Source organism: Carica papaya, chromosome 2 (genome assembly GCF_054855325.1).
Source record: "Carica papaya isolate Zhongbai chromosome 2, ASM5485532v1, whole genome shotgun sequence".
NCBI lineage: Eukaryota > Viridiplantae > Streptophyta > Magnoliopsida > Brassicales > Caricaceae > Carica > Carica papaya.
This window is the reverse complement of record NC_142310.1, coordinates 20,970,181-20,982,130: the sequence shown is the minus strand read 5'-3', so window position 1 is coordinate 20,982,130 and position 11,950 is coordinate 20,970,181. Positions and strand designations below refer to the sequence as shown.

General features: G+C 31.2%; 1 protein-coding gene across 2 annotated transcripts; it reads right to left on the bottom strand.

The window, feature by feature from the left end:
• Positions 1-6,999: 6,999 nt before the first annotated feature.
• On the bottom strand, positions 7,000-11,572 carry LOC110821741 (protein NEOXANTHIN-DEFICIENT 1). 2 transcript variants are annotated; one of them, XM_022051681.2, is made up of 11 exons: positions 11,425-11,572; positions 10,803-11,043; positions 10,618-10,701; positions 10,465-10,528; positions 10,277-10,353; positions 9,592-9,646; positions 9,200-9,238; positions 7,813-7,981; positions 7,516-7,579; positions 7,377-7,433; positions 7,000-7,275 (listed from the first exon to the last, which is right to left on the bottom strand). In XM_022051681.2, the coding sequence occupies exons 2-11, from the start codon at positions 10,874-10,876 to the stop codon at positions 7,104-7,106; spliced, it is 855 nt and encodes a 284-aa protein (XP_021907373.1). In that variant the 5' UTR covers positions 10,877-11,043; positions 11,425-11,572; the 3' UTR covers positions 7,000-7,103. The 2 variants fall into 2 exon arrangements, with proteins under 2 accessions (XP_021907373.1, XP_021907390.1); XM_022051698.2 differs by having other exon boundaries at positions 10,277-10,323.
• Positions 11,573-11,950: the final 378 nt, after the last annotated feature.

Sequence of the window (11,950 nt, the reverse complement as noted above, 5' to 3'; positions counted from 1 at the left end):
AATATTATAATCTATCTATACTTCGAATGTTTATCAACCTTAATGTTTCGTTCTTTCAAAACACTCATAAGCACAAGAAGTTTAAACAACCTACGATTGGAAATCTTAATAAGAGAGAAATTGAGAGATATTAAAATCATTTAAATACTATGAGCTGTTAAGATTTTAGGGGCAAGCATTAGCATTTTTAAAATGGAGAGATTATTTTCGAAACACCAATCTTTATGGGGACACATCAAATGAAAATTGGTGTCATTTGAACTTTGATCTTTATGATTCATCTTAATCAATCACTTTATTCAATCATTATATGTCATATACATGAGGAAATTTAAGCTCAGGGGAGGATTTATAAAAACAAAGGAGAAAAGAGATATTGGTTTACTCATGTAGACTGAAGACAAAGTACAAAGAGAATTCATCCCTGAAACATTAAAAGAATCAGAACTAGTGATAACAACAACCAATCATGAGTCATTTGATCAAGAACAAGTAATAAGTATTCCTTTATCACTTGATGAGTCTGCTAGCTTAAGTAATCATTTATCACATAATGAGTATGTTGATTTAAGCAAGCATCTATTACCCAGTGAGTCCACTTATTTTAGTCTTCTTATAGTCCTTATAAAATCAATTCAGTCACATACTCTTTATCATTACTCAAATACATGTCTTATGATCCTTCTATAAGATATTATACTTTTACCTCTAATCTTAATAGGAAAAGGGTTCCAAAGATATATAAGAAGTACTACAAATTCTTGAGTAGAGAGAGACAAAGAGATGCAAGCTATATAAAAAAATGCAACTTGGAAGTAAAAATATTGCATAAAGGTAAAAGGTTTTAATGTATGCAAATAGGCGTTCACACTGAAATAAAAAGGTAATGAAAATATTGAATGATATAAAGCTCCACTGGTTACAAAAGGATTTTCTCAAACTTATAGAGTTGATTATATAAAAACATTTGCATCAGTGATAAAACTAAACTCAGTTTGGGTTCTTCTATCTTTGGCAGTTAATTTAGATTGGCTACTTTAGCAGTTGGACATTAAGAATAGAATTCTCAATGACAACTTAAAAATACTACTTGCATTTGATATAGAAAGAGGTCAGGTTTGTAAATTGAAGAAGTTTTCATACGAGATGAAATAATCATGAAGAACATAGTTTGATAGCTTTGCTATAGTGATAAAAGGAAAAAAATACTGATAAGAGCAATCTGATCACTTTAACACCTCGAAAATCTTTGCACTTAATTTGTGATGTGAACCCATATTTATTCGGACCCTAAGACCATTTAAAACTCTTTAATATTGCGTATTTTTAATTTTTTGGATGAATATCATATTTTGCATTTTAATTTTGTATTTTATTTGGTTAAATAATTCTTGAAGTTAATTATTTTATTTATCGTAGAAAATTTTCATTTTTTGTTTATTATTTAAAAATATTTCAGGAAAAAAAAGAGAAAAAGAAGGAAAATCCCGTGGGAACGTCTGCGGGAAGGATCCTGTCTACGAGGGCTTCGTACGTCGGACGCGTATGCGCACGAGCGGCCAACGCAGGACGAGTGCATTGTGTGCATGTCCCTTATACGCAGAGCATGAGGTGTCATCTGCACGCGTGCCCCATCACGCGTAGACAGGCGTAGCTTTGTGCGCGTGGCTGATTGGGCCAACGTGCGCTGCCTCGAGTTGTGCGCGCCACGGTTGGGTAGCATGCTGTTGTCGGCTTGGGTGGCATGTTGCCATCGTTGGGCCGATATGTCGCCGTCGTTTAGGTGGAATGCCTCTGATTTTTGTGCCACCATCACATCGCATCATCCATCCGTCGGTCATATCATAATTTTTTCATTGACTTTCTCACTAGATTTTGCCACTTGGTGCAAATCCAATGGTTCCCATTTTATATAAATAGGGACCCTCCCTTCACCATTTTCTCATCACTTCCATTTCCATTCTTCAATCCTCTAAGAGCTTTAAAGAGAGAGGGAGACGAAGAGAAGAAGAAAAGGCGTAGGGAAAACATCGAGGTTTCAGTAAGCAATTTACTATTTACTTCTAACGTGTAAGGAGCATTTCTTGACAAATTAACAAGGTTAAACTAAATATTTGCATGATTATTTTATATGCTTGAGTGAAATGATTTACATTGTTAATTACATATTTTATGAACATATATGAATTGATTATTTTGGCATGCAAAATTCAAATTATTAAATACTTGAGATAAATATTGATATATGATGCAATTGACGGTGAAAAAATAATTAAATATGAGATGATGTATAGACATGAGAAATATGTAATGGTATTGGCATGCATAATTCATAAAGTATTTCGTTAGACTTTTTATCTATAAAGGGTTTCTATTTCTCCTCCTATCTGGTCTGAAAAGACGTAAGATGACCGCTCTTTGTGGATGACGACGTACTCTTTAATGAGAGTGGTGACGTAATATGATTGTAGGGGTCACCTTTGGTGAACTATGGTTGTGGGCATAGTTAACATATAGGACCACTGTAGTTGGCACGACCGTGGTCATAGATCATGTTATGGTTTGGCAAGTAGTAAATGTGTTGTTGGTTTGATAAGTAGTAAATTGTTGTTATAAATGAAATGAATTGGTCATTCCACATCGGTAGTCAGAATCCGTATTGTCCTCAATAAATAGAAGTTGGAACGACTTCGCACGAAGAATAAAATGAAAAATAGTGCATTTTGTGATTTATTTGATTTTCTCAATTAATTTAATTGACACGATGTGATTAAGATGCAGTGGATTTGATGTTTTTATTGATAAAATAAAATGTTTTCATAATTGATAATGAACCCCAACATGATTCTTGATGGTAAGTGACAATAGTACATTTAATTACTGTTAAAATCTTATGATGTTATTTAAATATTATTTTTCTTACTGAGTATATAGAACTCACTCATTTCCATGCTCCCTCCAGATGAAAAAGATAGTGAGGAACCGATTATCGACCTACCCCTTGAATCTTTGAGGATCCCGTGGATCCATAAACTTTTATAAGTACATGACTTATCTCGCACTCTAATGATTCTATTTACAAAATGATAGAAGTGACCTTCTTTTATATTTTGTTATTTTGTATTGTCACCATTTTCTAGCATCAGATGTATATGTAATTGGGAACTTATATATTTTATAAGGGATTTGTGATTATTTATTTTGCTACATACATTTATCTATTATGCACTGATAATTTGTTTTTATATCTGGTACCCTTTTACTTTAATTAATATTTGGGATATCACAATCATTATTTTCTTTTGATAGTCTAAAAGAAGGAGAAAAAAGTTCTGATAGTTTATATACACAACCTAATTCTGATAAGTGATGATGTAGAATAAATTGAGAGATTGAAGAAAGTTTTTATCACTGAATTGGAAATCAAGGACCTAAGACCAATGTGACATTTCTTAGAGGTTGAAGTTGCTATATTAGAGATAGGGATAAGCATTTCTCGAAGAAAACATATATATAAGCTCTTGACCAAAACTGGTATAATAACATGCAAACCAAGAGATACACTATTAAGAAAGTTGGCTAAAATAGAAAAATATCATAAATTAGTTGGCAAATTAATTTACTTATACATATTCGACCAGATATTGCCTTTATAGTCAATTTAGTTAGTCAACATGCACTCACCATCAGAAATTCACTTAGATGATGTCTATAAGATTCTCAGCTATCTCAAAGGCCCTTCAAGAAGGGGTTTATTCTTTAAGAAGACTGAAACCAAGGGAATATAACTGTTTATATAACGAATTATTCAATAGCAATAAAAGATGGAATATCTATTACTAGTATTGCATGTTTGTTTAGGAAACTTTAGTCACATAAAGGAGTAAGAAACAAAATATGGTGGCAAGAAGTAGTGCTAAAATAGAATTTAAAGCAATGACAGAGAATTTTTAAAGGCTTATAACTAAAAGAATTTTTAGAGGAGCTGCAACTAAAAGCCAAGTTATCAAAATAACTATACTATAATAACAAGATCGTCATTATCCCTCAATCTTATACAATATGATAAAACAAAACATGGAAAAACATATCAATTTTTTATTAAAGAAAAAATGGAAGAATGTCTTATCTACATGATATGTGTGCCTACCAAAGAGTTAATTGCAAACATCTCACTAAAGGACTTCATTAATAAAGGTTTGATATTTTTTTTACAAGTTGGATATGATTGATATTTATAACCGAACTTGAGGGAGAATGTGGACATTTCATATATTAGAGGTTATGATTCACATTTAATGACATAAATCATTATGAAAATGCAAGTGTTATAGGATTGTGACTGACATTTAATAACAAAAAACTAGTAATTGATTTCACTAATTAATTAAGTGTATATTTTATAAATAATTAGGAGTAGTCAATTACTTGGTTTGTTTCCATTTTGTTGACCCTTGTAACATAAAAAGAGGAAAAAAAATTATATAATTTTATAATAATAGAAAAAATTACAGATTTCAATTTTGTTTTAAGGTGGAAAGAGCTAACGAGTCATGTGGTTTAGGAGTTTAGAACTTATGTAGTTAAGTTCCTATAAAAAATTAAAAATGATTAGAACAAAGTTAGCTCTGAGTTGCATTAAACTAAAATCAATTAACCTCCAATTCTCGTAATGGTGCAAATTTTAAAAGCAAAATCTTAATTGCAACTCTTTAGACCGTAATGAGTTTCTTTCCTTGGTTAAATTTTCTAGTTCTTAAGCATGCCAACATGAAAATGTAGCATTTATAAATTTGTAATTGTTGAAATTAGAAACTTATGTTTGTGTTCAATACTTAGCATAAGAAAAGAAAAAAAAAAGAGATAAAAATGATGAATGAATAAGAACAAACATGAAAGAAAAATCATGATAAAGAAAGTGGTAAAATTTACTTTGATTTGTGATTTTGGTGATGTGAATTATTATGAAGAGGTTTTCCCTTCAAAGAGGAGGCAATTGGATCTTATAAGAAGACTTGAGATGGCCAAGAATAATTCATCCTTTGAATTTTCATTTTTATTTCATTTTTTTAAATGTATTTTTAATTTTTTTTTCCATATCAATTGTAAAGTATTTGTTCTAATTATTTAGTCTATACTACCTACCTCATATCACTCTGAACCGTAAAAAGTTTTTATTTAAATAAATAATTTATTTGTTGTCAAGTTTTTCTTTTAATAATCGATGAAAATTTTAATTTTTAAATTTATTAATTTTATATAATTTTTATCCTCTCTCGTTAATGTTATGAAAGATGAATGTGGAAGTGATATCTCGTTCTGCAAATGAATTCACTAGAGAATAAAAGCCAAGATTTTGGGAAACAATATGGTCTCATTCTCTCTCTCTCTCTATATATATATATTATACTCTCTTATTTGCTATGTAATTTATCAGTTTTATATTAAAAAAATATATAAATAATGAATTTTATTTAAAAATTCAAGTTGCATATTACTAATAATTTGAACTTGAATTTCTAATACCATGTGACTAAGGTTCAAAAAATTATTAAAGTAGCCGTTTTTGGATCCATGATATTATATAAATGTCATCTTGAAGTTTGTTATTAATTTTAACTACACCAACTTCCTAGTTACAATACGTTGAACGAATTTAAGCTCTCAGTTTGAAATCGTAAAATACAAAATTAAGAAGCTACCAAACTGATTTAACTTTTTTTTTTATTATTTATTTAATTCAGAATTTAAATAAGTTGGCAACAAATTGTTCATCTTTATTTCTAAGATACCGCACAAACCAAAAGTAAATATTTTAAAAAATCATAACTAGAAAAATATCAACTACAAAAATCATAATAGATTTGTTTAAGCTTATGGAAGTGGTTTAATAACATTAAACTAGACGAGCTTGGAATATGTTAGGATCTTACTGAAATTCAGTAAGAAGATTAAAAAGAAGTTGTTGTAATTGAAAATTATTCAGTGAAAAACAATATGAAAATTTGTTAAAAATTTAATATTTGTTTTATAATTCATTGAATTAATTTACAAATTTATAGTGTTCTATGTGTTTTTATTACATAATGGCGTCATTATTAGTGAAAATTTATTGGTATATACAAATATCACATAATTAATAAAATATATAAGTTATATATGAATTTTTACATAAAAATAATAATTTTTATATTATAGTCGACCTACTTCTTGATACTAAATTAATTTTTTTTTTGAGAATTAGAAACATATTAAGATTTTATTTATATTATAGTAATTATACATCATATACCATTAAATACTTTTGACAACACATAACCTTTTATATTATCTTGAAAAAATTATTTAGTATTATGTGTATGTGTAAATCCTTTAAGAACAAATTATGAACATTTATGTTGTAACTATCAAATGTTAGTGAATATCCCTAATATAGTTACAATGTTTAGATAATTTATAATTAAATTAATATTTATTTTGATACATATTTGTATTCAAATTTAATCACTGATATAAATTAATTTAATACTATGTAGTTTTTATTCATTATATATGTCAATGTTAATAATTATTATACATTACATTCTATAATTTAATACACTAAATTTAAAATTTTACTTACTGTTAGTCAAACCATAATATATTTTAAATAAGTATGTTGATGGGTATGTTCCTAATAAGGATGGACATAATGGAAAAATATTAAAAAAGAGAATTAAATACTTTACCACTTCTCCTAGTAACAATCCATTTTCTTCCATTTGCTGAATTTTATTCAAGTTATTTCAATTAATATATATATATATATATATATATATATATATATAGAGAGAGAGAGAGAGAGAGAGAGAGAGAACGAAGATGATCAAAATTCCATCATCATCTCATTGAATTTAACTTTGGAAAAGTAACTAAATGAGCCAAGCAATAAGGTCAAACAAAAATTGAAGAAAATGAGGCATTTGAGTATGGCTAATAAAAAATTACAAGAGCAGTAGATTATGGTAAGAGGTAATTTTATGATTGATTAAATATGAATATACAGATGATGATGGTTTCATCATACACCTTAAAAGCAAATAGAATGAAGAAACGAAGGCAGTTTAAGATGTGGAAATTACAGTTGGAGGTTCAACTCGCATTTTTAAACAATTGAATTCCAGAGCCAATATAGGCTTTGATAACATCACTGAAACTGATAAGCTTACATTATCATTCTCTTCTCCTTCCTCCTCTGACCCTTTCGATACTTTTGCCGGCTTCACTGCTCGTACTCTATGCATTATTCGTTTCGACAAACCATATTTCACAAATCAAATCTTCCTCTAGAAAAGTTCTTTCTAACTTAGCACAGGGAAGATTCAAAACAAAAATACCTGCACTCAAGATTGCAACAATACTTCAAGAGCTTCGGATTATACTCGGTATTTCCGCTGCAATTTCACAACAAAAGCTAACCTGTAAGCACCTCTCAGAAGCCCAATTCTCTAATGAATAATCCAAGTTCAAGTTTACCTAAAACTTGGGAGTGACATTTTTATTGGTGGTCCCATCCACTCACTGAACTTCGGTTGAGGAACTGTTATCACCAAACTCATTACCAGAAGCAAAAATAATAACAAGTCCTCACTGACTTCAACAATCCGCATTGATCAACTAAATTTACAAGGCATGGAGTAAAACCCAAAAGAAGTAGCTAATTGAAAATATCAATTTCCCTAAGATGATTCTACATCTCAAAAAACATAAACTCCGTAGGAACCGGATTATTGAGAGTATCAATTATTAGCAAGATTGGTATATTAAACCCACCATCAGTAGAGAGTTTGATAATGCAGATATCTGTTGCAGCAGGACCATCAATTTCAGTCACATCAATATCCATGAGATTCTTCTCATGAGATAGTTTCCTACCCAAACCAATCATGTTTAGAAAGCCATTGAATTTACCCTCTGATGTACTTGGCACTGCTGTCATTCTCTGTTTTGTACAGAAAGTGCAAATTAGATAAAGGACTTCAATATTGTTTCAAGATTTAAACTGTCCATTAATTTGATTTTGCAATTTGTGTATCATGAAGAGTAAAATCCAGTTGCAACACTAATTCTTCTGGCATGTAAGATTCATACCTTGCTCTTTGGAGGTTTCAAGTGTCTGTAGTGTACCAATTGGAGATAACACTTGATCTAAAATCAAGTTTACCTCTTCCCAAAAAAATATATCTGGTTTAGTACTAATCCTACCCTGTACGAGTTTTTAACATTCAAGGGTTTTGAGAAAACATTCTCAAACAGGAATCTTCCTCGTGTCAGGGCTCTATCCTCAACCGGCAGCACATAGCTTACAGGGCAAACTCCAAAGCCTCTCAGAACCCCACTCCCTGAATTTCCAATAATTCCAATTCTTTTAACTCACTGATGTTATACTCACTAAAATAACAATGTAATGTTACTTAGTTTGCTGATAATATATCTCATGGATTATCGCCATTTATGACAATATATTGCTGCCTGAACTGTGAAGTTTGTCTGGTTGCTGACAGTTCTCGAGATCTAACCTATGAAATATTTGTCATCACTGATCTACTGATACGGCTTCAAGATCTTGTCTGGAATCGTAAGTAACAAAGTAGCTAATTGGTTGCTAACCTAAGTTTGAGGGGAATGTATAGTGTATCTTCATTTATAATTTTTTCTTGTACAAGTTATTTTCCTTTATGGATTACTCCCCGTACAGCTTATGCTTCTTTATGATCTATGTAACTTATTATTATTTTTTCATAATTCTATAATATGAATATGCATCTATAAATATGGTTTCTCTGAATGATGGAATGAACACATAAGTATTCTTTTCCACTTACAGGAAGTATTCTTTTCCATTTAAGGGAAGATTAATTGTCCAATTTGTTAAGGGGAATGTTAACAATGACCTTGAGCAACACCTCTTCTCCACTCCCACCCTCATACGATAGCAAACTTCCTAATCCATGAGGAGATTGGTTCGGAGATTTGACCCAAGACCTTATATAATAATTAATTAATCATTTATAATTCGAGATTGAAACAGAAAATAGTAGGATGGTTGCTGCAAATAATAGTTCAGACTTCAAGATATCATGATATGAGCTCTTTCCATTAACTTGGATAAGTGTCATGACAGCAATAATAAATTATTATTTGCATGAAAAATGATTACCTTCGAAAACTTGGCAACCTGACTTGGAAGCCCAACATCCTGTAAAACAGAAGCCAGCAAAAGCTTCAGTAATCAAAGAGAAAGACATGTAAACTGTGCCCCTAACATTCAATGGTATCAAATCATATCCCAACTGTCATAGAATGTATTTCGGGAGAATGCTAGCGTACAAGTCACAAGGAGATACAGAAATAATACAGCAACCTTTCTATCTTGCTTGTCCAGATTTTCCTGCATTCTCTTTCCTAGATATTTATCGAATTTTATCTAGATAATTAGTCAACATCTCTTTAAGATATATAAATCTAAGACATTATAGCTAAAGAGACCTTTGAATAAAAAGGCTTGAAATTTTACAAGTTTTTGGCAATTAAGTTTCCAAGATTTCTCACCTTCCGTCCATGGTCACAAGCCTCAGCACTGTTCACAAGGACCTTAGCAGCCCATCTGTTGATAATAGAGATGAAGTGGTACTCATTTAAAAATGAAAGAAAAATAATAGATGCTTTTGAACGTCTAATTGCATATATATATCTAACTTTTTGTGGTTTCCATCATGATTATATTTTAAATCAGGAAAGGGAAAAACCAGCTATCTTAGAGCACATAAGGCCCACTGAATAGAAAACCATGTGCTTCATGTGGGCTTAAAAAAACATAGTGATTTATTGGATACATGAATCTGGCTCATCCAGTCAGACAAAAACAACTTGCCAGTTGCTGAAGTCACTTTGGGAAAAACTCAAGACACTAGAAAATGTGACTCTATTCTTTAAAAAATTTACTCTTTTCATGGTATGATTTGATAAACACTTTTGAGATTTTCAAGTTTCAAGTGGACTGACCAATAACATATAAGCATATAAGTTGAATAAGCATGAGTTAAGGATGACATCCACCATAACTGGAGCAACTCACACTCGGCTTTGCTACCTCAACCAAATTCCTACTGGGCAAGGAATACTCTGGGATATTTTCTGCTAGAAATTCCGACTAGGAAGACGATCAATTTCTTGCATATGGGAAATTTACTTTATATACCAGTACGAAAATAACATAGGGGAAGAAGCAACATACGCGCATGATGTAGGGGGGTTCCAAACAATCCCTGCAATCACCACCAGCTGAAACCAAAACACCACCAGAGAAAAGAGCTGAATTGATTCAAACAACACAGATCATTTCACACGTGCTCTAATGCTGAACAACCATAAATTAATCCATAAACACTTTGAAACAGAAGTAAAAAAGAAGACTAGCACAACCTCATCGAAAACCCCAACTGGACTGTCATCATAGCTAGCAAGGAAAAATCCACCAAGAGTGTATCTGCAGCATGAAATCCCGGGTTATTACTATGACAAAAAAGGAAGAATACATCAACAAAATATGCCCAGTTGACGTAAATATGATTTTACCCAAAAGCTTCAACTAATCTGAAGTCCTTTGGGATGAATGCTCGAGCAGTTTCTGCCTTCACAAGATGGAGTTGGTACAAAGCACTGAAATGAAGAACCATGGCTGTTAACAATAATGGCCTTGATATACACTGAAGAAAGACTGATAATTCAACAAAGGAAATGGCAGAACACAAAAAGCTTACCTTCCGCTAAATAACCATGGAGGTTTGCCATAGCCTGATGAATATCTGGTTTCTTCAACTTCCATGGACCTCATATAAGCTTTGAAGAAGTCAGTACTTATGTGTTATGTAGAAAGAAAAAGCTATAACTTACGCCCAATCCAACAGATTTCCATCAAAGGCAACAACCAACAATTTAAGTTAGCTGGAAGATAGGTTGTATGTGTCATCCACAGAAAAGACATGGAAGTACAGCAGTACACTGAAATTTAGGAAAGAAGACAAGTTTTCGGGTAAATGGCAGACAATTATATGCAAGTTGGATAAAAAAAATTTATAAAAAATTCTCGTATGACCACTTAAAAACCCTTTGATCCAAAACATGAGTAAAAATGGCCAAATTCAAAGCAAACTAGTAAACTGAATAATTCATAAGAGTGGAAAACCAGCTTTAAATGGTGAATTCCAAAAACAAGTAAAAGAAATAATGATTTACAGTGTTTTCTTTATTTCTCTATTGAAAAAACCGGGCCCAAATTCACCAACAGAAGCAGACGATATGAGTAAAACCCAGATGACCCAAATAAGAAGAGCAGTAAAAACAACTTACGCACCAAGAAAAGTAGAAATTAAGAAAACCCACCTTCAAACCGGGGAAAGATGCAGAGGGGAAGCAGCAAAATCCTGACTAGGCAGAAAAATTCAGGTAAAAAGAAGAAGGAGACGACAAAGGAGAATTTGCATGGAAAATAAGTGAAAGGTGAAAGGGGAATTAAAAGGGGAAAAGCTAAACGAACCGACAAAGAAGACGTGGATAGACTTTCCATTTGGCGCCAACTGAATATAACAAAACTCTCCATTACGAACACTCGTGTTTCGGGGTAAAATTCAATTCGCTTACTTTATAAAATAATCAAATTCAACTTCTGATGCCACTAGCAATTAACCAATTTTTACTTTTTCACTTGGTAACACCAGGTAGCTAAGCTTGGTGTGAAGTACTATAAAAAAAAAAATTAAGAATAAATAAATTATTTTGAGTTCAGAATTATCATTTATTATAATTGTCAAGGTTAAAATTATGAGAGTATACCAAAGAAATAAGTTTTTAAAAGATATATATAACATTTTTTACAATTAAGTGGCATCATGTATGTTTTCTTCAACAT

What these genes read in the sequence shown, in the direction of transcription:
- LOC110821741 (XM_022051681.2), bottom strand. Translation starts at nt 10,876, where the DNA reads ATGAGGTCCATGGAAGTTGAAGAAACCAGATATTCATCAGGCTATGGC. An exon ending in AGGTTGCCAAGTTTTCGAAG is followed by an intron (nt 7,982 to 9,199) that starts GTAATCATTTTT and finishes TGTACAAAACAG; the next exon opens with AGAATGACAGCAGTGCCAAG. An exon ending in TATCAAACTCTCTACTGATG is followed by an intron (nt 7,580 to 7,812) that starts GTGGGTTTAATA and finishes TGGTGATAACAG; the next exon opens with TTCCTCAACCGAAGTTCAGT.